Source organism: Cyprinodon tularosa, unplaced genomic scaffold, assembly GCF_016077235.1.
Source record: "Cyprinodon tularosa strain WSP-4 unplaced genomic scaffold, ASM1607723v1 ctg433, whole genome shotgun sequence".
Classification (NCBI taxonomy): Eukaryota; Metazoa; Chordata; class Actinopteri; order Cyprinodontiformes; family Cyprinodontidae; genus Cyprinodon; species Cyprinodon tularosa.
Window position 1 is genome coordinate 147,299 of NW_024039156.1, and position 23,751 is coordinate 171,049.

Genomic DNA, 23,751 nt, shown 5'->3' on the forward strand with positions numbered 1-23,751 from the left:
CAGATGCATGTCTCGCTCCGCCTAGCTCCACTCACATACATCTGGGACACCGCCATAGGAATTGCCTTTTCTGAAGGCTGGGCCTTATCAAAATTCTTTGCATATGATTGGATAAGCCACTTGTCTGTCATCTTTATCGACGTGCTATTTCAATCACTCACACCGAAGCTAACCCGTGACGCTGTGAGAGGAGGAGCCATTTGGTAGATCAAGCTCTTGCCAAATCCGGTCGGGAGAAGGGCGAAAACATCGTTTCCACCAACAAAAGCCTTCAAAGCCGTTCTCTGATGTTCTTTTAATGAAACAATATCAGATAGATTGGACAACACAGAAGAAATAGCAGCATCAATGCTAACGCTTGCTTCCTCAATGCGAGCCGCCATTGTTGTTGGAATCTCACGGTCGCTTCTCCACTCCAGGACACACCCACCCTGCGTCCTGATTGGACAGACCATAAATTTGGTTGGGGAAATCACTTTCAATGAGCGGGTTCCCAGATGTATGTGAGTGGAGCTAGGCGGAGTGAGACATACATCTGGCTGTTGTCAGGTTAGCGTTGATCAACTGAGCAAGAAGATAAGTACATTAGAGTCTCTAGTTTGAGAAACAGACGCCTCACAGGTCCCCAACTGGCATCTTCATTAAATAGTACCCGCAAAACACCAGTGTCAACATCTAAAGTGAAGAGGCGGCTGCAGGATTCTGGGCTTCAGGGCAGAGTGGCAAAGAAAACGCCTTATCTAAGACTGGCAAATAAAAGAAAAAGATTAAGATGGGCAAAAGAACACAGACATTGGACAGAGGAAGACTGGAAAAAAGTGCTGTGGACGGATGAATCCAAGTTTTAGGTGTTTAGGTCATAAAGAAGGTTTGTGAGACGCAGAACAAATGAAAAGATGCTGGAAGAATGCCTGACGCCATCTGTTAAGGAGGTAATGTGATGGTCAGGGGTTGCTTTGGTGCTGTAAGGTGGGAGATTTGTACCGGGTAAAGGGATTCTGAATAAGGAAGGCTATCACTCCATTTTGCAACGCCATGCCATACCCAGTGGACAGTGCTTGATTGGAGCCAATTTCATCCTACAACAGGACAATGATCCTAAACACACCTCCAAATTGTGCAAGAACTATTTAGAGCAGAAGCAGACAGCTGGTATTCTATCGGTAATGGAGTGGCCAGCACAGTCACCAGATCTGAACCCCATTGAGCTGTTGTGAGAGCAGCTTGACCGTATGGTACGCAAGAAGTGCCAATCCAACCAATCCAACTTGTGGGAGCTGCTTCTGGAAGCGTGGGGGGCAATTTCTCCAGATTACCTCAACAAATTAACAGCTAGAATGCCAAAGGTCTGCATTGCTGGAATTGCTGCAAATGGAGGATTCTTTGACAAAAGAAAAGTTTGATGTAAAAAAAAAAATTCTTATTTCAAATACAAATCATTATTTCTAACCTTATCAGTGTCTTGACTCTATTTTCTATTCATTTCACAACGTATGGTGGTGAATAAGTGTGACTTTTCAGGAAAACACAAAATTGTTTGGGTGACCCTAACCTTTTGAACGGTAGTGTACATCCAACTGTTTCTGGAATAAAAGCTGTTGCTGGAATGTGTGGTGCATGAAATTGCTCTCTGGTCTGTGGTGTCTCCAAATATGCTACTGTTCAATCTTTTGACAGAAGTGTTTACTTTAGGCGATAAAGTCACTGAAAGGAATGATATTGTGCTCATGTTTCTGTGTGACTAACCACTCCTGTACTTAAAGGCTAATTTAGCCACTGAATATTTACAAATGAAGTCCATACAGTACCCCCAGTATGTGCTCCTAAAGCTTTTTACAATCTATGCGGAAGGAAATTGAAATATTTTCCTTTTATCTTTATGTTGGTGTTGGTTAGTCATGGCTGGATACCAGCTAAATCTACAACTTGGTCTCTATTAATGAGTGAAAACTTTATCTGAATACAGTGCAGCAGAAAGACAGCAAATATCTTAACCTCTGGAACCAGCTCTCTGTCCAAGAAAGAATCACAAAGCAATGTAAGGACATCCTCCCCCTGAATCTCCTTTTTCTTTTTATAAAATTCTGTTATCACTCAGATTCCATCCAGTCTATAAAGGAGTCAGGGAGCATTTTTCTTTCTAGTCTGAAGGACTGTTGCGTACCCTTTGTAAAAACTTTCCTTTCAATAAGGTACAGAAACGGCGCATTTGGATGATTTAGGTGGCCTCACAACTCAACTCGCATCCTTGATCTGTTCCGTGGTTGACCACTTCCAAAAATAGCTTTAATTGGTCTAGATCTGGTGATCATATCATCATGTTTAAGAAGCCATATTTAGAGGATAAGGGTTGTGATTTGATGCCTTATCCTGGTAAAAGTAGCTGTTAGAATATGCAAACTCTGGTTTAAAGGGATGGACATAGTCTATCAACACTTCGCATTTAAACAATATTCAAATGGAACTAGGGGCTTCACGGTGTGCACAGGAAATGCCCCCAGACACTAACCATGAGTTAGAAACTTTACTGAAAGACTGATGCATGCTTTCATGTCACTGAGGCCCAGGGCAGCTGTGGTTACAAATAAGCTCACCACCATCAGTGTGTGAATGGCTGCTTGTGGTGTAAAGTTCTTTGGAGCCCTCTGACTTGAAAAGACGCTTCATAAGCAGAGGCCATTTAACATTTACCATTTGACTTATGACAAATTGAACTCTCCTAGTTTAAAGAATCATTGGACCAGGACACATTTTTTTATTCTGGTATTTTTCCCTTTCTCAGTTTGTGTAAATTGTGGTCTCCTCTGCCTGGCTGTCAGGGTTGTTGTTCTCTTGTTGCTCATTTGTTCTTCAAGGCCTATCTGGTTGTGTGATGGAGGGCGGTGTTTTTTATATCTTGGTAACAAAAAGTCATTGCCTGTCTATCCTCTCAAACCAAAATTACTGCACATGTGATCTGAAGACAAATCCTCTCCAAAAGTTTTAGAGGAATCCCCAGAACAAAGCCAAACATTTATTATCTTATTAAGCTTCTTTAATTCATGGGGGAATACCAGTATTCTATAATCATGAAAATGGCAAACAATAAAGGCAAATCGGTAATATTTTACAATTTTTTTAGTTAATGTCTTTACACTTTCTACAAATAGTGCTAAATATTTAACTTTATTTACCAGATTACAAGTCTTCTTAGGTGCACATTAAGATTTTTACAGCTTAAACTGAGCAGGTCTTTTTACCTGCAGGATCTTTTTCACAGCATCATTCACAGCTGATATTTAGAGAACAAATGAACAGATTTGGGGATCTTTAAATTGCCTTTATGTTAGAAAGCAGCAGTAGGCTAACCAGAGGAATGAGAGGATGTTCCTCTTCGAATGCGTTTTGTTTGTCTGTGCAGGCAGGGCTTGTTAGCTCTGGGTGGTTACCTTCTCTGTGCTCTTTTTGTGAAAATAACCTCAGCTGAGAACACTCCTGTGGTATTTACCTGTCATCTGTTGTCTGGGTACAGAGGTTCTGACTGACTAAAGCCGAGTGAGTCGGTGGTTTGTTACTAAAAAGAATCCATGAAATCGGTGCATGCGATTGTCCGAATATGTGAAAAAATTTCTTTCTGTTTGCATTCTTTAGATTTCTTGGGTCCACTAAAATTCCTCTAAGAGACCTTGCCTCTGGAAAAGCAAGATCTCTGCCGTCCAAAAATGTTCCTCTCGTCGATGAAAGTGGACAGCGTATTGGGGTTAGTGTCTTGTGGGGAAAAAATATGAAAAATAAAACCCTGGCTCTTGTTGAACGGAAGAGAAATTAACCAGAGTTTATTTTCCTTCCAGGCTACAATAGATCTGGTGGTTGCTTATGACCCTCCAGCCAATGCTATTCCAAACCCCAACGACCCTCAAGATGGAAATGCAATGGCAGCTGGTATGGTGGTTAATGTTGCTGCGCAAAATTGTTCTACTAGATTTGATTCTCCAGTCTTTATCTCTCGTATGTTTTTCTTTGATGTTTAGAAGGTGGAGATGGTGGTGGGGATGAAGAGGCGGGGGAGACTGTCGCAGACGGGGGCCAGAGTGGCCCAGCAGGAGTCCCCTCATCCTCTGGGCAGGCTGCTGGTTTTCGCCAGAGGCTGACCCGGGCACAGAGTCAACGCAGACTAGTGAACAAACCTCAGGACTTCCAGGTCTGTTTGATCCTTTCATTTACAGTGGGGAGAACAAGTATTTGATACACTGTTGATTTTTCAGGTTTTCCCACTTGCAAAGCTTGTAGAAGACTGTCATTTTTATCATAGGTGCTCTTCAACTGTGAGTGATGGAATCTAAAACAAAAATCCAGAAAAATACAATGTACGATTTTTAAATAATTCATTTCCATTTTATTGTGTGAAATAAGTATTTGATCATCTATCAACCAGTAAGAATTTTAGCTCTTACAGACATGTTAGTTCTTCTTTAAGAAGCCCTCCTGTTCTCCACTCATTACCTGTATTAACTGCAACTGTTTGAACTCATTACCTGTATAAAAGACACCTGTCCACACACTCAATCAATCAATCACACTCCAGCATCTCCACAATGCCCAAGACCAGAGAGCTGTGTAAGGACATCAGAGATAAAATTGTAGACCTGCACAAGGCTAGGATGGGCTACAGGACAATAGGCAAGCAGCTTGGTGAGAAGGCAACAACAGTTGGTGCAATTATTAGAAAATGGAAGAAATACAAAATAACGGAAAATTTCCCTCGGTCTGGGGCGCCATGCAAGATCTCACCTCGTGGAGCATCATTGATCTTGAGGAAGGTGAGGAATGAGCCCAGAACTACACGGCAGGACCTGGTCAATGACCTGAATAGAGCTGGGACCACAGTCTCAAAGAAAACAATCAGTAACACTCTACGCCCTCAATGATTAAAATCCTGCAGTGCACGCAATGTGCCCTTCCTCAAGCCAACGCATGTCAAAGCCTGTCTGATGTTTGCAAATGACCATCTGAATGATCCAGAGGAGGAATGGGAGAAGGTCATGTGGTCTGATGAGACAAAAAACTCCACTCGTCATGTTTGGAGGAAGAAGAATGATGAGTACAACCCCAAGAACACCATCCCCACCGTGAAGCATGGCGGTGGAAACATAATTCTTTGGGGATGCTTTTCTGCAAAGGGGACAGGATGACTGCACCATATTGTGGGAAGGATGGATGGGGCCATGTGTCGTGAGATTTTGGCCTTCCCTCAGTAAGAGCAATTAAGATGGGTCGTGACTGGGTTTTCCAGCATGATAACGACCCAAAACACACAGCCAGGGCAACTAAAGAGTGGCTCCGTAGGAAACATCTTAAGGTCCTGGAGTGGCCTAGCCAGTCTCTAGACCTGAATCCAATAGAAAATCTTTGGAGGGAGCTTAAAGTCCGTGTGGCCCAGCAACAGCCCCGAAACCTGAAGGCTCTGGAGGAGATCTGTATGGAGGAGTGGGCCAAAATCCCTGCTGCAGTGTGTGCAAACCTGGTCAAGAACTACAGGAAATGTCTGATCTCTGTAATTGCAAACAAAGGTTTCTGTACCAAATATTAAGTTTCATTGTTCTGGTGTATCAAATACTTATTTCACACAATTAAATGGAAATGAATTATTTAAAAATCATACATTGTATTTTTCTGGATTTTTGTTTTAGATTCCATCACTCACAGTTGAAGAGCACCTATGATAAAAATTACAGTCTTCTACAAGCTTTGCAAGTGGGAAAACCTGAAAAATCAACAGTGTATCAAATACTTGTTCTCCCCACTGTATGCTATTTTTTCTGGCACTTTTCGATAACTTTAATGCTTAACTCCTTCCAACTTTAGATTTTGTTGAAATAGCATAATCCCATACTGAAACATTTAAACTAACTGAACCCTTTAACCCTTTAACTTGCAATAGCTTATTTGTCTGTTGTAGCATTTCATTTAATTACTCGGCTATGACTGTGATTGACAATGGCACACTGGCACTTACAGCAACACAAACAGGGTGACCTCTCTCCCCCCTCTGTGGAGGAGAACCGCTGCCTTAAGCAGTAATGGTCTGAGATGTTGGCTCAGAGGTTCTGTCTGCTTCTGTCCTCCCACACATGGTGGTTCTCATGGGGACAGTGAAGAAATATTTAAAACAAACATGCTTGCTAAACACAAATTACTAATTTCCATGATTTGTGACTCACTGAAATAAAATGAGCATCAAATCATCATTTTAGACTAAAATGCAGATTTATAATTTATGGGTTTGCTTTTAAAGCCCACATTCACTTCTAGATAAAACCATACATTAGAAGCAAACATGTGACTGATCCAAACATTTCAAGTTGATTAGCTGTAGGAAGGTAGCCAGCAAGGCTCATTGATATGAAGCTAGTGCTGTATATTGACCTAAAAAACATTTATTATATCTCAAATTATCCTAATTTCTGGATTTAACAAAATACTAAATGTTGCTTTTGAGTTTTTTGTTTTTTTTCCCTCCTCTTTCAAACCGATGGTAAACTAATAGCAACTAATGGTGACTAAAAACCAGTAGTCATTCATGTAGTCATTCAGTAATTCTATAACTGAGCTATGAAGATTTGACCCTGTTTCCTTTCTAATGAGGAACCCTTGAGGAACCCTAAAGATCTGGATAATGAATTAGAAGTTCTTAGAAACTCTGGTCAACTAGAAAAGTGAATCATACAATGATTGAAAAAGACTTCAGTCACATTTTATGTGTTTTAATTTTTATGAAGGATTTGGGTCCTGCTTTTGGGCCATCAGTGATTTTGGTAAAACGCTTTTATTAACATATAAGTCACCTGTACTTTAAAGGTATAGTGTAGGATTTTCGCAAATTTTTGAAATGACCCACCCTCTCCACTAAAAAAAAAAACAAAAAACAAAAACATGCACATGCGCAACCCTGTACCCACTCCCGAGAGGAAAAACCTATTAAATGCACAAGCCCATTTCCCCCTCGTAGACGCTCTGTTTAAAAGTTGCTGTTTTCATCACTCATACAAGCTCACTTTCCAAAAGAAGATTTGTAATTTTTCCACTATGTCAGACTCACCACTGGTAAGGGAAAATGGGGACGAGCACATAGGACGGCCTTACAAAAACGTATCGCAAGAATGATTGACAATTAGAAGGACCACTTATTTGGATGATCCACGCGGAAAATGAACATCCTCCAGTATACCTTTAAACAATGATAAAGGGCCTGTACTTATAGAACTTTATCGAGTCCAGGGTTACTAAGGTATTTTCACACTACAATCAATGCAGGTAAAGAATCTAGTCAAAGAATTTGATTACAGATGGGTGCACTGGGGGTTCGGACTGTCAACTCCCTAGTTACAGACAAACCTTCAGAATATTAAGTGTGGCATTAAAATTCTCCTTGTATGTCACATTTTTGAACTTAAGTTATTTCTGTACGTTTTTCTGGTCACACTGGGTCAGTCATTGGGTTAGTCATCTTCCCCTTTAAATTTTTCAGTCTGGAAAAAGTCTCTGAATCCTCGCTCCTTTATAAGGAAAGACATTTAAGGAATTCTGCACAAGGACGCAGATGCAAATGCTTTGTGAAGTTTTAATCTACTTAAAAACATCAGCAGCTGTAATGGTGAATGCTTATATGTACACATGACTGTGTCTTATGCAGCCTAGAATGAGCTGCTCTCCCTCATTAATCCCGTAGTTATCTTGGGATTAGAAGAAGTTGAGATTCAGTACAGGCATAACCGTATGGAACTAAGTTGTTTTTAACTCCAGTGTGTCTTTCAGATCCGTGTTCGGGTCATCGAAGCCCGCCAGTTGTCTGGAAACAACATCAAACCTGTGGTGAAGGTTCATGTGTGTGGACAGACCCACAGGACCAGGATCAAGAAGGGAAACAATCCATTCTTTGATGAGGTTTGGTCTTTTTATCTTCTAGTGTAAACAGTTTGTGTTCTGATGATTTGTTTTGCTGAGGTTCCTTAGTTTCCATCTTATTGTTCTCTGGCTTCACGCAGATGATGTTCTACAACGTTCACATGCTGCCATCAGATTTGTTTGAGCAGAACATCAGTTTCCGGGTTAGTGCAGCACATGGAAATGTTGTTGTTATCTCTGTGTGCTACAGTATAAATCCCTATTTTTACCCTTCCATTTATAGGTCTATAATTCCTATTCACTGAGGGCAGACAGCCTTATGGGAGAATTCCTGGTAAATATGGGCCTCCACTCATAATTGTTAATGCTTCTCATTGTTTCTATGCTCTTCTGAGTTAACCTGACTTCTCCTTGTTTCGTCAAACAGCTCGATGTTGGTTATGTTTATGATGAACCAGGTAAGTTCAAACAAGCCTCTGTGAAAGCTTCATTAATCATTGTTTTATTGGGGGGGGGGGTCTGTGCTGTTTGGAGAGGAACATTTAAAACTTTGGGAAAATTTGTGGGATTTGGTACAATTTCTGTAGATAATTTCTTAATATGTTTAATTTTCTCCTCATAATTGATCTTTTTTATTGCTTTAAAAGTAAAAAAAAATATATATATATATAAAATCAAACCATAGTTTAGAAATTCATCAATCAAATATTATAATTTTTACAACCTTTACATGATGTGTATTTATTTATTTTTTGGTGGTCTTCGTTAATCCATTATTAATTATTCATGCTTAAAGCTAAACATTTTTGTGCCACCTGCATCGGATTATTAAAAACTTTATAATCTGATGCAGAAGTTATAATCTAACTTCATCTTTAAAATGAAAAATATCACTGGTCTTTCTGCAGCTGCTGTCTGTATCAGAGCACTAAGGATTCTGCAAACCCCAAAACCTTTACATCACATATGTATTAAACAGGGGTCTGCAGGTTTAGACATGCAGGTTTAAAATTCTTCTTTTTTAATAACATTTAAACAAAAAGATTCAAATTACTAATGGGCTTAAAATGGTGTCGAAAATATTAATTCATACTTCCAGAGTAAATATAGTCATCAAACTGTCTGATTTATATTGAATGGTGGTTGTTTCTTAAACAGCTTCCTGGTGAACTGCTCTTTCTGTCTGTGCCCTTCCCTCATGTTCTTAAACTATGCAAAGGACAGAGTAATATAAAAACATGTAAGGGAATTTATTTATTATTATTATTTATTATTCTGCCAGTGACTAGATGTCCTGATTTGTGTGGCACAGTGCTGCATTTATCCTTCATGTCTCTCTTTCCTACAAATCGAATCAATGTCCCATATTTGACTGTGTCAAATTAGAAGAAAGAAAAAACACCTAAAGGCGATTTTCATAAATATAAAGAAGGCAGAGCTGCAGTCATTGTCACTGAGCTGTACCAGATCCCCCATTCTGTCATCACAAACCTCCTAATGGTGAAGGGGAAGGACTTTAACACAAAATCAGATGGAAACGAAGTTTAGAGCAAAAAAACAAACAAAAAACACATCCACAACAAATTAAAATGGTTTATAACTGGTCGGGTGATTCTTAGAGCTTTTACAGTTTTGCTTGTTAAAAACAACTTCTGCAAACTTCCCAAAAAGTCATAAAAGATACTCACAGCTGAAAACTTCTGTCCCACATTCTCCCATAAAAGCATCCTAGTTTTCCTAGTAGTAGTACTCTATAAAAACTGGCCTTAGTTTTGGATTAGTGACGTAGGTCATAAACCTAAATCAGCTGATGACACAAGAACATTGAAGAATCATAATAAAAAAAATATTTTGTTGGCTTCTACCAACTTTTTCTTATTCTACCTCCTCCTTTCCTGTTTTTGACCGCTGTGAATGAGTGAGGTTTGCCATAACTAGAGGAGGGGTGACATTAGCTTAAGCTATAAGCTAATGCAGATGGCTGGTAGTTGTTTTCTTTGAGAATTTATTATGAAAATTTCTAAAAAGATCAAAAATGTTTGCATTGAAGAAACAAGCAGTCATTGTTTTAATTATTTCCTCTTGAATTAATGTCCTGATGTTGCTAATGAGGTTTATTGAAATGATTTTAGACCAAAGTACTGAAAAATAATTCCAAAAAAGTCTGAAGGCGTTTTGCTTCCATCCAGAACGCTTTTTTAGTTCAAAATGTTAGAAATGGCATTGGGTTCGAGGCTTTACCCCCCGATTCCACATACTCAGTCAGCGCTCCGCCCCGCTGACGTACGTTGTGCGGAGCGCTTGTCTTTCATGTAAATCAATGGGAGCTGTTCCACATCCTCCGCTACTCCTCCGCACGTCTCCGTCCACGTAGACATGCGGATTCAAAAGAAACTTCTTACAGGACTTATTACAGGAATGAATGAAGAGATGCTGAGTTTGGGAGTAGAGAACAAACAAAGTTCATTCAAAACAATCTGTTTTGAATTAGGCTCTCCTAGTTATCCCCGTTACAAAAATCTACAACAACAAAAAAATATTTGGGCAGAAACTGAACATATGCTGGATGATGGTGGAATTTTTTTAATGAGTCATATTAAATTAAGCGTTCACATGGTTCACACAGGAATGAGTGACTCTAATTTAATGCTTTTTTAAAGCTATTAGAAATGATTTTAATGCCATCATCAAGACCCATGTACACAAGTTATTAGTGTACATGAAATATGAAGGAGCTGTAAGCAGAGTTCCATGACTCCTGTATGTATGTAAACACACACACACACATATATACGTATATATATATCCTCTAGCTTTTTCTCCGCCTCGAGCTTCCTTTCCGAACATACGGCTTTATAATCAGTTCCACGCAAATTAATCGTGATATAATATATCTGACGAAATTGTTTTTATAAACATTTTTTATTAAATAATTATAAATGCCACGATAAACATATTTAATTAATTTTAGTGCCAAGTAAGGCCTTGAGAAAAAAAAAAAAAAAAAAAAAAATGAATTGTAATTATTTTTAATGATCCGCGGAAACCCTAGTTCATCTCCCGCATGCTCTCTACGATCTCCAAGGAACTCAGAACGGAGCGGACGGGAGCCACAGCGCAGGCTGTAGGCTTTGCTTTGCGCAGGCGGTCTGGAGCGCAGCGGGGCGGAGCGCTGACAGAGTATGTGGGATTTCGGGGTTACAGTGGACCAAAACGAAGCCTTGTTTTGGCTTAGAAAACATGCAAATTGAACCTGATGAATGGGTCCCCCCCTTAGGAATTGGGGTCGTTTGGTTTCTTTGTTAGCCTGTAATACCCGATACCTTTTATAAACTCATAACATGACTCTATAAATAATAACACAATATGCCAGCTTTTTATTAGGTGCATCCGTTCATTCAAGATGAACTTTGAAACAAATTTCCATAAACAGAGGATAATAACCGCGTGTTTTTCACTCGTCAGCTGAATGCAGGAAGCTAAAGCAGTAAATCCCTCAGATTGACCAAAACTGAACAACAACTTTACACACAAAACGCTGCCTGATGTGACAAGTCTCAATTTCATGTTCCACATTCCAGTGTTATGCTAAAGATAAAGTCATGGCTCCAACTGGTTTCCAAAGAAGACAATGAATTAATTATACATCGTCGGCCTCCAGGGTCACCAGATTTTAATCGAGTTGAGCACATTTGTCATGGAATGGAAGCGTTGCAGCAAGAATTAGCAGGAACTGAGATGTGGACTGAAACCACTGAGAATTGTTTCAGATGGGTTCCTGATCTGAATCTTGCTTATATGCTTTTACCACAGAGAATTGAGGTAGTTCTCAAATTGAAAGTAAATAATGTACTGAACCAAGTGGCAGGTGAATGTTTGGGAGTTTTGTGTCCTGATTATATCTGTGGTCACTATTCAGGCCACTGTGTGATGAGAAAATGGCTCCTGTTGAATGACCCAGATGACTGCAGCTCTGGGGCTAAAGGCTACATCAAAGTCAGCATCTTTGTTGTAGGAACAGGAGACGAGCCTCCAGTAAGTTCCTCCAGACTATAACTTCCTTCATTTAAATATCGACTCTTCTCTCTGGTTTTCCATTTATGAGTCTGTATATGCTGACATCTGTAGGTGGAGAAAAGAGACTCTAATGATGACCAGGATGACATAGAGAGCAATCTGCTGCTGCCAGCAGGAGTAACTCTGCGATGGGCCACCCTGTCATTAAAGGTGTTCAGGGCTGAAGACATTCCCCAGAGTGAGATGAGTTTCCGATATGATTATGATTTTCCACAATAAAACATGACAAAATAATACATTTTCTCTTTTCAGTGGATGATGCATTTGTCCAGACATTGAAAGGGATCTTTGGAGGAGAGGAAAACAAGAAGAACCTGGTTGATCCTTTTCTAGAGGCTCGGTTTGCTGGAAAAAAGGTTTAAACTGAATTCTTTCTTCTTATTTATATCCCCCCCCCCCCCCCCCCCCCCCCCCCCCCCCCATAAAGGTGCATGTTTAAAATGGGAGCTGCAGAGGAAAAGCTAATGATGTATTTCTCTGTGTTTCTAGTTGTGCACTCAGATCATTGAGAAGAATGCAAACCCAGAGTGGAACCAGGTTTTGAATCTTCAATTCAAAGTAAGTCCTGAGGCCGTAAAGATGCAGAGAAAAGTTGAATAGAAATGATTGTTTTCTCTTCTTCACTATAGTTCCCTTCCATGTGTGAGCGTATCAAGCTGACCGTGTTTGACTGGTAAGTGGACGTTTTCTTAAAACGGGAATTAGGAATTTTGGCCTGCAGCTGTTTGTTGTTCTAAATCAAGTCAGGAAAATGTGCCTCCATGTTTCAGTGCTGTGGTCAGCTACGTTCTCGCTCTGTGTGTGTGTGCATGGCCGACATCTCCTTTATAATAGTGCAGGGCAGTGACTCAGACTGTGGTGGCCCTTCCCTTTCCCTCAACAACATGTTCTGTTGGCTGCGCTGACCTCATTTTCAAGTTTCTGAGAGAACCTGCACTCATTTCAACTTCAGGAAGGCCAGAGGGAAATGAGCGTATGAGGGAAATGGCAAAAAAAAAAAAAAAACATGCCAAAAGTGTTAATAGATCTACATACCTGTGCAATTTTTATATCATGCATAAATCTTTCAGTTTCAATGCAACAAAAAATACTTTTTATTTTTATGCAACAATTTCAGTTAGCTAATTTTTCTACACAGTATCCCTGCATGTGTGTCAATAAAATAATTTGTTTGGCTACAGGGATCGTATGACGGGAAATGATGCTGTTGGCACCACATACCTGAACCTGACCCAGATAGCTTCCTCTGGTGGAGAAGTAGAAGGTATGAGTTTTATATTTTAATTAAATGTAATTAAAGTACAAAACAGTTAATCAGATGTTTATAAAATATGCAGTATTACTTTAAAATGTCCTTTTTTCCCTTTTGGAATAGAAGAACATGCAGAAAATGGGGAAATGCCATCCTCTAAAGGTTCACCTGTGCTTTTTTTCTGTTGCATGCAATGATATGCAATGAGCATGCTAACAATCATAATTAGCCATGGGCTTGTTTGAAATACTCTCTAAATTAACCTTTTACTGTAGAAAAAAAGTTTAGCATTATTTAATTGCTTTTATTTAAAATCAGTAAACAACATTGGACACTTCTTTTTATAATATACATGTTAATTATCATATAATGGATAAAAAGATAGATTGAATATAAAAACATTTGCGTTCTCTTTAGAATAACATTCAGCATCTGAATAACATTCAGGCATACTCAGTTAGCTGGTCCTAAGGCAGACAGCCATGGAGCTGTTGGATTGCACCTGTGCCTTCAAAATGACTTTAATATTAATTGAACTTTATTAATCTCCCATTGGAGATGTGTACCTCTGCATTTAACCCATCCCCTTGGGGAGCAGTGGGCTGCCATCATGGAGCCAATGAGGAGCAGTGTAGGGTTAACGGTCTTTGCTCAGGGAGCCAGAGTGGCAGTCTGTGGGAGTGGGGTTCGAACACTGAACCTCAGGATTCCCAGCTCTATGCCCTAACCACTAGGCCGCCACTCCACCCCCTACTAGCTCAACAGTGATGCATGATTCCCGTCGTTTCTCAGCTTGACTGTTTGTGGGTTTTTTTCTTTTTTTTTCTAACACTTTTTTTCAACATTCACAGAAATATACCTTTGAGTGATTGTTTTAAACATAGGAAAAGCATGTTTAAAAAACTTAAGACTTGCAAAACTCACATTTTTCAAACTTTGGTACATCTCCATACCAGCCCATGTCTAATTGTGATTAAGTCCAGTTTGTGCAAAGTGCTAATACGCCCGTGCTCTGCTCTGTTTTGACCTCATCAATAAGATTTAAGTGTTGACCTCACACCACGCTGTCCTTTTTAGTTAGTGCTGCCTGCTTTTCCAGTGCCACATTGTGACCTACTAACATTTAGAGCTTTGGTCAAGGTAGTTCAAACAGAGATGAACTCTACTCTCATCTTTCCAGCTGACTCTGGAGAATCAGAGGTGGGCTTCCTTCCTGTATTTGGGCCCTGCTATGTCAACCTCTACGGCAGTCCCAGGGAATTCACGGGCCTCCCAGACCCCTATGAGGCTCTTAATTTTGGCGAGGTAGTGGAGCACTTTTATTTGACCTTTTCCTCTATCTGGATGTAATCTGGTTGCATTCTGCCTAATGATTTCTGTTTACCACAGGGTGAAGGAGTGGCTTACAGGGGCAGAGTACTAGTGGAGCTCTCCACTAAGCTGGAGGGGAAAGCGGATAAAACTGTTGATGGTATCCACAGCGATGACATCCTTGTGTTGCAGGTACTGTGCCTGTTTACCAGCTCAGTATTTCGAATTCTAAATTGCTGATTGCTAATTGATGGGTTAATTGATGGGAAATATTTCTGTCCGTCCTTTCGACTGTGACTGCTTACCAATTGGTTAGGAGCAAAGGGGCATGCCTAATGTCTGCAATAAACGCAACTACTAAATAAGTCCCAACTGTGCCAACAGAGCTGTAATGTGTTGTTCAAAACAGACAGCTTGAAGGATAGAGGAAAAAGAATTGCTAACCCTGTTAGCACTATTAGCAAGGAAATGCGCTCATGTGTCTGTAAACTTTATAGTAATATCAGAATTCTTAAGTTTTTGCTCCGGCTTTAGTTTAATCCATCGCCTCCATCTGCTTGTTGACTACGCCTCGTGATGTAATTACGGTCACATGAAGTTGTTATGGTTAAAATGTTTACACAGAAATTCTATATTAACTAACAAATTAAGAAAAGACAAAAAATAACAAATACTTCGCCAACAACATTACTTGTTGTAAGAATGTTGTATGCAACCAGGAATATAAAAAAAAAAAAAGGAAAATAACTGATAAACGTTTTAAGCAGAACTGCGCTTTCTCCAGTAACCTAAAGCTGTGCATAAATCATGTGGAGCAGTGGTGGCTGCTGGAGTTTTCTGTATACCCAAATCAAATCAAAAACTCAGTTATCACACCAGTATATTCACTTGAATGCCAACAACAAAAAAAACATTATAAAAGTGCTTTAAGTCACTCATAACTGTCTTAATCCATGCTGGGTCGGATCCTGACATTTGAAAAGGATCCTGACATTTCTCCAGAGTGTGATTAATTAAGTGCTTTTTTGTTCTAGTAAGACAGATGGTAATGGTGCATTTATTGACTAAAGAAAATCATTGGATTCATGAGTTTCAAACTAGCAAATGAACAGGATATTTGTCCTACTCTCGTTACCATCCAAATGTTTCCCATGGTTAGAACAAACTTTTATCTTACAACTCATACTTGATGTAAAAAAGTGAATATTATGTTTCTTTTTTCACCATTTAGAAGTACCAGAGGAGAAGAAAATACTGTCTGTGCGCCGTCTTCCACAGCGCCACTATGATTCAGGAGCCTGGTGAACCCATCCAGTTTGAGGTCAGCATTGGTAACTATGGCAACAAACTGGACACCACTTGTAAACCCCTGGCCTCCACCACTCAGTACAGCTGTGCTGTGTTTGATGGCAAGTGATCAATTCTTTCTTGAATACGAGCTTCTAGTGCTAGTGGAAATGTAAAGCTCTTCAAACAACATGCTTCAAGGCTTCATTTGACCTAATATTTGTTGGTTTATTTAGGTAACCATTACTACTACCTGCCCTGGGTAAATACTAAACCGGTGGTTGTGCTCACGTCCTTCTGGGAGGACATAAGTCACCGCCTCGATTCTGTCAACATTATCCTCTACATTACGCAACACTTGGTAATATGACATTGTCTGTTAGATAAAAACCTGGAGGAATACATTTCTATTATAAAGAGTTTAAGATGTGCTAGCGTTAACCTGACAGTTTGTGCTGGAGGGAACTGATTGATGTGTTTACTCTGCTTTTGCTGTTTTAGCAATCCAACCTGGATGCATTTAAGACGGCCATACTGGCTAAGGTCTCCGACAATCAGCTGGCAGAAGTGTGGATGAAGTTACTGAATCAGTTGATTGAAGACCTGGACAGGTACACAGTGGAGCTGTATTTCGTGTCCTTCCTTTGTAAAGCACTCACAAATTTATTCAAATTTTCAGAACTGTAATTGAATAGCAGTATTCAAAATATTTGCTTGTACCTTTCCTGCCTTTATAAATATTACTAGGAGAGACTTGTTCTCTGTCATCTTATGTTAGCAATAACAGAGTTTAAACTAAAATATGTTCTGGTGTTTTGTGGAGAATTGAGTCAGTTTAAATTGGAGATTGCTGAAAGGCTTCGAACATTTACAAATCGAACACATTATACGAAATGTGAACAAAAAAAGGATGAATTCAATTTAAAAGTACTTTATTTGTCTCAAAGGGAAATGAAATGTTTCAGTAAGTCATGTTTTTTTTGTGTTATTGGTTAATGAAAAACATCCGTTGTTATTGATAGCTGTAGGCAGGTAGGATCTTCTTGCACTCGGTTTGGAGAAACATCTGACTGAAGACTCTGTTTATCTTCAGAGGAGGATGCTCATTGTTGTCCATAATGTTCTTCACCTTATGAAAAATTCCTCTTTGTGAAATCATCTCCAGAGGTTCTAGAGCACTTCCTAGAATAAAAACAAAATGGAGCCACTAACCTTTCCCCTTTGAAGCCTTCCTGTTATCTTCTAATCTTTGATCTCTTTAAGGTTAAAGGGACTGTAGATTTATTACTGTAATGTTAAACAAACACTTTTTGTTTTAGAAAAGTTATTGCATCTTTGTACTTCTTCTGACTTTGTGTATGGATGCAATTCTAAATGCTAAACTGCTGGACGAAAGCACCAAATCTGAGGGGGAAATTGACTTGAAATGAGTGAAATTATCAGTCAAGATAATTTCACTTTACAAGGTTCCTTGATCTTTTGATTATAATGTAAAGAGGGAAACTTAAGTTTTTAACTCAGAAACAAGATGAAAAATGTTGTTTCATCAGGATAAGACATAAGTAATTGGGGTCGTGGGCAAAATCGATTTGCTGATATATCATGATTTTCGGCTGTCCAATTTAATATTGATCTTTTAATTCCTCGTATCAACTTGGAAAAAAAAAACAATTTCACCTAAAACAATAAAGGGGAAAGGGGTTACCTCTGCACCGCCACTCTGGCAGATATTGCCATGAAGCCCTTTTGCTGTGCAGCGCTGCACCATAGCTGTAGTTGAGGCAGCCACAGTGGAAGACACGGACTGACTCAAACCCAAAACAGTATGGATACCAGAATAACTAAATGATCAATTTCTTCTGCTGAATGTATACCGCACTAGGTTTTTTTTAGCATTTTGACAGGAAAATATAACAAAATATAGTGATATTGCAATGTCATGATTAAATATTGTGATGCTCACACCTACATGAAATGGTTAGCATCGAGATCCAAATGCGAGTTCAGTTTGGAAACAAAGCAACCTAATATTAACAAATTTTACTTATATACAGTTGGGCTTAAATGACTAATCTGATTAATCCTTTGTTGAAATAATTGTCAACTAATTTAGTAATCAATTAATTGTTGACTGGAGTGTAGAGACTGTAAAACCTGCCTTTAGCTGACAGAGGGAAACACTTAAAGCAGTAATTATATAAAAATTCTAATAAAAGTATATAAAGATTTTGCATTTAAGATGAAGAAATGTGGAAAAGTTTTCGTTTTACTTGGTTAATTTAGTTACAAACCTTCTTTAAGGAACATTTAGGTATCTGATTATTTACCGTTTAATCGAAAAAATAATCGACAGATTAATCAATTTGAGAAATAATAGTTAGTTGAAGCCCTAATTTGCAGTTTTGGAGGATCTTTTTTGTTTTCTAACTATCCTTTAATGTTCTCCTGGAGATTCCCTACACCTGAGCTGGAGGGCCGCTCCAACCTAACAACTCTGGACATCCAAATCAAGAAACTGCGAGACAGCGCTCTAAGCTCCATCTTAAACGCTGCGAGACGAATGAGAGAGGAGGCCAGAGAAATCGCAGACACTCTGCCAGAAATAGAGGCCTGGCTGGACAAACTCAATCAGCTGGCAAAGGAGGTACAAACACAGGAAGCCGCTTCCTGGCTTATGATTGTTTCAAAAGTGTTTTTGAAACACATAGCCAAGTGTTTTGGCTATCTGGGAGCAAACAGCAGACTTTGTGTAAGTAAACAGTAATAACCTTACAAGGCAATACTCTCCCTGTTTTCAGCCCCAGAACAGCATGCCTGACGTGATCATCTGGATGCTGCGGGGGCAGAAGAGGGTCGCCTACAGTCGTATTCCTGCTCACCAGATCCTGTATTCGACTTACAGCACAGAAGCCTGCGGGCAGCACTGTGGCAAGACTCAGACCATTTTTCTAAAGGTACTTGGAGAAGAAATATCCTAATGCTGCTTTTCACTCTTATGGAACGGATTCTCCCACAAGATTTGCTGAACTTTTACCGATTTTATCATTTTAGTGGCATTTTTTTGTGTGTGTTTTTCCTCTCAGTACCCCATGGACAAGACCAAAGGCTCGAAGGTGCCAGTTCAAATCAGGGTCAACATGTGGCTCGGCCTCTCTACACATGAGAAAAAGTTCAACGGGTTCTCAGAGGGAACCTTTAGTGTGTTTGCTGAACTGGTATGGATATTTTTTTCTTTTGATAAAGATTTTAACTTAAAGGTATAGTGGAGGATTTTCACAAATTTTTGAAAAGAACCGCCCTATCCACTTTAAAAAAAATGCACCTGCACAACCATGTACCTGCTTCCAAGAGGGAAAGACTATTAAACACATGCCAGAGCATTCACAAGCCCATTTCTCCCCGTGCACGCTCTGTTTAAAAGTTGCTGTTGGCATTGCTCAAAGAAGCTTATTTTCCAAAAGAATATTTGCAATTTTTCCACTATATCAGACTCACCACCGCTTAAGCCGGGCATGCTCTATACAATATTTTTCAGTCGTTGCACTCAGCTGCAAGTCACACTGTACGATGAAACCCAATGGTATCGTCGTACAGTGTCCGTTTCTAGCCCAGGATACATGTGCGGTCCGATGCTCTGATCCGATCTACCTGCTCACACTGCACGTCTAAATAAAACACATTGGACTCAGCCCCGGAGAGACATGGCACTACTGGGACTCATCTATCAGGAAGCCAAACCAGTAGAAGAGGAATATTAAGCAGACTAGAGTGAATCGCACTGCCTTGGCAATTTTGCAATTGAGCCCTAAAAAGAAAAGGCGGCGATGTATTTGGACAAAGACATGACTGAGCAAAGGTGTCTACTATGGTCTGTCAATTTTACAGAAAGAATGAGAGGAAGAAGAAGAAGAGTCCTTGTTTGCACATGTGCACTGAGCGATTTGCCCACGGTGGTTGACTGAAAATCAAACATGTTCCATTTTCAAATCAAATCAAATTTATTTATATAGCCCTTTACAATAGCCAAATGGTACCCGAAGTGCTTTACAACAAAGCCATAAAACAATACATAGCAAATATAAAACATACAAGATACAATTAAAAGTGCTGTAGTGGTGCAGCACTGCAGGACATTAAAAGCCTTCCAGAGGTGCATAGAAAGGAGCACAGAGAAAGATGACATCTAAGAGGCAGTATTATAATCAGAATTAAAAGCTACTTTAAAAAAGTGGGTTTTAAGCTTTTTTTAAAAAAAGGCTGAGGTCAGTAGTGGTGCGGATGTCGGGGTAGTTTGTTCCACAGTCTGGGAGCAGCGACGGCAACAGAACGATCGCCCCACTGTTTGAGTCTTGACCTAGGGACCTCTACCAGAAGCTGACCCGAGGAGCGTAAAGCTCTGCCACAATTGCGGAAAGTTAAAATCTCAGACAAGTAAGAGGGGGCAAAGCCATGAATGGCGTTAAAAACAAACAGCAGAAGTTTAAAATCGATTCTAAAACGGACTCCAGACCTCACGATTCCTGATAGGGAGGTGGTCAAGAGAGGCTAATCGCTCCTCGTTACCCCCTGTACACGGCACGATCAGGCTGAAAGTCGGGCCGATCGGAAAATTCACGCACGACTGGAAAGTTATTATTTTTTTGCCCTTGAAGAACCACTTATTTTGATGATCCACCCAGAAAAAGAACATCCTCCACTATACCTTCAAGGTTTCGTCCAGCTGAGAAGTTAATACTTTAAGTAGATCACTTTGTCTGTTTATATACTTATTTTGCCTTTAAAACTTTTGAGGATTATTGTTCAGCCACATTTATCATGGTGCCAAAGAACTGATCACACAGGAAATGATTACAGAATAGCCGTATTCAGGAAAATTGTTTTGAAAAGTTCAAAGCAGAGGTGGTTCACTGAACCCCAACTTCCTGAAGAGTGACGAGAACTAAGCTACTACTATCCGATAAGACCAAATGGGATGTTGGATACAATGTTTGCGTCCTTGTTTTTTAGTTTGTTTGGCATCAATGGCCAACATTAAATCAGTTTATTTATATAGCATTTATTCAAAAATGGTGTAATCTCAAGTCACTTTACAGAAACGATTCAATCAGATTATCCAGTCAGATTTCCTTTACCCTAACAAAGTTTTCATTGTTGGTTCTATCTCACAAAAATGGGTATGTCTGCTTCAATCTCCTTGAATCCCCAGTTGCCCTTGGCAGAAGGCCGCTCACACTAAGCCTGCAGGAACAGGCTCCGCTTATGTCAGGGTCAGTCTATGGAGGAAATGTGAGGTACACCCTGGACAGGTCAGCAGTCCATTTCAGGGCAACACAGAGACGCACAATAAAGCACATACACTTGCACCTAATGACAACTTAGAGATGGCAATTAAGCTAATACTGATGTTTAGGGACTGTGGGAGGAAGCCGGTGTACCCGAAGAAAACCCCCGCATGCAGGGGGAGATCATGCAAGCTCCATGCAGAAAGACCCAGGGCCAGGAATTGAACCCAGAACCTTCTTGTGTCAAGGCAACTGCTACAAACTATAGACCACTGTGCAGCCTTCTTCCTACTGAAAGATTTTCCTCTCCTCTATTGTTGCATACATATTAGGTGTGAGGGATTACTGTACAGTTAATGATACAGTGAAAGCAAATGTCTACACTCACAATTGCTCATTCAGCAGGAGTTCATTCTGCAAAGTTAATGAGCCAATGCCATCAGCTGGTTTTCCTTAGATGGAAAATTTTGACCCAATCTGACTGTATGATTTGGTTGAATTGTCTTTAAATAAAGTATGTTATTATAATCTAAAAAACAGAAGTTCAAGTGCGTGCAAACTTTGTTCCTCCTGCAGTATGAGAACCAGGCTCAAGTCTTTGGAAACTGGGGGACCACAGGACTGGTGGGCCGCTATAAATTCTCAGACGTGACGGGGAAACTGAAGCTGAAGAAGGAGTACTTCCTTCCACCACGAGGATGGGAGTGGGAGTCGGACTGGTTTATCGATCCAGAAAAGGCGTAAGTAAACCTGCCAGCAAACGCAGTCTGAACTGCACTTATACATGCCCCTCCTCACATGCCGACCAAAACAAAATCCCATCGAGTCATCAGGGCCAAAGTTAGTGGGCTACAGCTCGTCTGATTTGTTTACATGTCTTTTATCACATAAATTCATTCCAGGTTGTACCAGTAAGCTACTCTTCTTTCAGCTTGAGAAAACGACTTGCTTTTAGACTCACTCCTTCATCACTTGAATGTTTTAGTGAGCATATTTGCAGCTGTAGATGATTCTTTTTCAGACGGTATGTAATCTGTAAGGGTGGTTGTTATTAGAAAAACAGGGCAGGGATTACCAACCTCAATCTAGATACTTATGGAGAAATACTACGCTATGGGGAAGTTATAGGGAGTCTTGATATTTAAACTTTAAAACCTCAATTCTGAATGGAATTTAAAAATTTTAATGTGCAACCATCTACATCTCTAATGGAGGATGGACATTTCCTTCTACATGTTCAGTGTTTTTGAATCGGCCACCAGGGGATCATTTAGTGAAATTTAAAGTGTACAAAATCCTCTTAGAATTTTCCAAAAGATGCATCATCCATTTTCCAAAAGATGCATCATCCATTTGGCTTTGTTTCAGCCTGCTAACTGAAGCAGATGCGGGACACACAGAGTTTATGGATGAGGTCTTCCAGAACGAAACCCGTTTTCCTGGTGGAGAGTGGAAGCCTGCCTCGGAGCCGTACACAGATGTGGTGAGAGCAGCGAGCTAGAATGCAAATGCTGCTACTGGCAATCATGCATAACATTGGATGACTTTATCCTTCCGACTAACAGAAATTCACACAAAAATTTGAATGTTTTAATGTTAATCTGAGCCACACAGCGTGTTCCTGGTACCCAGCTGCTAAACAAGTGATGAAAATGTTTAAATATGGAAATGCAGCTAACATTGTTTCTGTTTGGCAGAATGGAGAGAAAAGCCGTAACCCTACAGAGTTTGACTGTCCTCCTGGGTGGACGTGGGAGGACAGCTGGACTGTGGACATTAACAGAGCTGTGGATGATCAAGGTGAAGAAATCTTTAAATAGCTTGAAGCACTGAATGAAGTAAAGGGTATAAATAGAGGCTGACATGCTGTCAAGGTTCCTTGCACCCATTACTATCTCTACTACAATGTCATTTTATACCCATAGACTTGGAATAACTGAATAATAATATTAGATCAGGCATGCCCAAAGTCAGTCCTCTAGAGCTGCTGTCCTGCAGGTTTTATACAGTAGGTTTCACTGCTTGAGCACAGCTCATTCTGATGAATGGCGTTCAGGATAAGCCTGCTAATCAGCAATCAAGGAAAATGAGCTGTGCTGGAAAAGGGAAACCTCTAAAACCTGCAGGATAGCTTTTCGTAACGCCTGTTCTAGACCTTCCATTCATCAATTCTTATTTGACACATTTAAAGAATCTTCCTGACCCCATTAAGCAGGACATACACTAAGTTTTGTTTTTTTGCCCTCTTCGGGCCGATTCCCCAGTCGTGCAAGAATTTTTCGATCTGGCAGATTTTCACCCAGATCCTACATTGTGTAATACCTGTATAAGGTGAGTAAAGTATACTTAAAAGTAAGCAGGGGCCGTCAGCCTCGCACGACCCCCTCCGGATCAGGAATTATAAGGTCGGGAGAAAATCAAACATGTTTAAATTCAGTCGGCTGTCGTTACGTGGTCGTGGGCAAATCGTTAGTTGGCATGTGCAAACAAGGATTCTTCTTTTTCTTCTTCCTCTGAGATGAAAACACAGAAGCACGGCGGGGGTGTGAGTGAAATGGGGTTGTTTCTATTAAAATTGACAGACCGTCGTAGCCACTTTAGCCATGTCTTTGTCCAAATGACGTTTTTTTTAGGGTTTTCAGCACACAAAATTGCACA

The 23,751-nt window shown here is 40.0% G+C and overlaps 1 protein-coding gene across 7 annotated transcripts in view; it reads left to right on the forward strand.

Moving 5' to 3' along the window:
- Positions 1–23,751, forward strand: part of LOC119792895 (myoferlin-like) — a 56,238-nt gene that overhangs the window by 7,477 nt on the left and 25,010 nt on the right. For 4 of the 7 annotated variants that reach the window (XM_038299734.1, XM_038299735.1, XM_038299739.1 and 1 more), the window contains exons 4-28: positions 3,631–3,739; positions 3,831–3,921; positions 4,011–4,180; positions 7,795–7,923; positions 8,025–8,087; positions 8,168–8,218; positions 8,312–8,342; positions 11,804–11,919; positions 12,013–12,139; positions 12,214–12,317; positions 12,451–12,519; positions 12,591–12,634; positions 13,143–13,225; positions 13,337–13,375; positions 14,394–14,518; positions 14,603–14,716; positions 15,756–15,933; positions 16,048–16,172; positions 16,313–16,422; positions 18,263–18,455; positions 18,610–18,765; positions 18,895–19,026; positions 21,670–21,833; positions 22,462–22,576; positions 22,791–22,893. In XM_038299734.1, coding sequence (XP_038155662.1) covers positions 3,631–3,739; positions 3,831–3,921; positions 4,011–4,180; positions 7,795–7,923; positions 8,025–8,087; positions 8,168–8,218; positions 8,312–8,342; positions 11,804–11,919; positions 12,013–12,139; positions 12,214–12,317; positions 12,451–12,519; positions 12,591–12,634; positions 13,143–13,225; positions 13,337–13,375; positions 14,394–14,518; positions 14,603–14,716; positions 15,756–15,933; positions 16,048–16,172; positions 16,313–16,422; positions 18,263–18,455; positions 18,610–18,765; positions 18,895–19,026; positions 21,670–21,833; positions 22,462–22,576; positions 22,791–22,893 — 2,741 coding nt within the window. The remainder of the gene's footprint in view (positions 1–3,630; positions 3,740–3,830; positions 3,922–4,010; positions 4,181–7,794; positions 7,924–8,024; positions 8,088–8,167; positions 8,219–8,311; positions 8,343–11,803; positions 11,920–12,012; positions 12,140–12,213; positions 12,318–12,450; positions 12,520–12,590; positions 12,635–13,142; positions 13,226–13,336; positions 13,376–14,393; positions 14,519–14,602; positions 14,717–15,755; positions 15,934–16,047; positions 16,173–16,312; positions 16,423–18,262; positions 18,456–18,609; positions 18,766–18,894; positions 19,027–21,669; positions 21,834–22,461; positions 22,577–22,790; positions 22,894–23,751) is intronic. The other 3 variants (XM_038299738.1, XM_038299741.1, XM_038299737.1) reach the window with 2 other exon arrangements.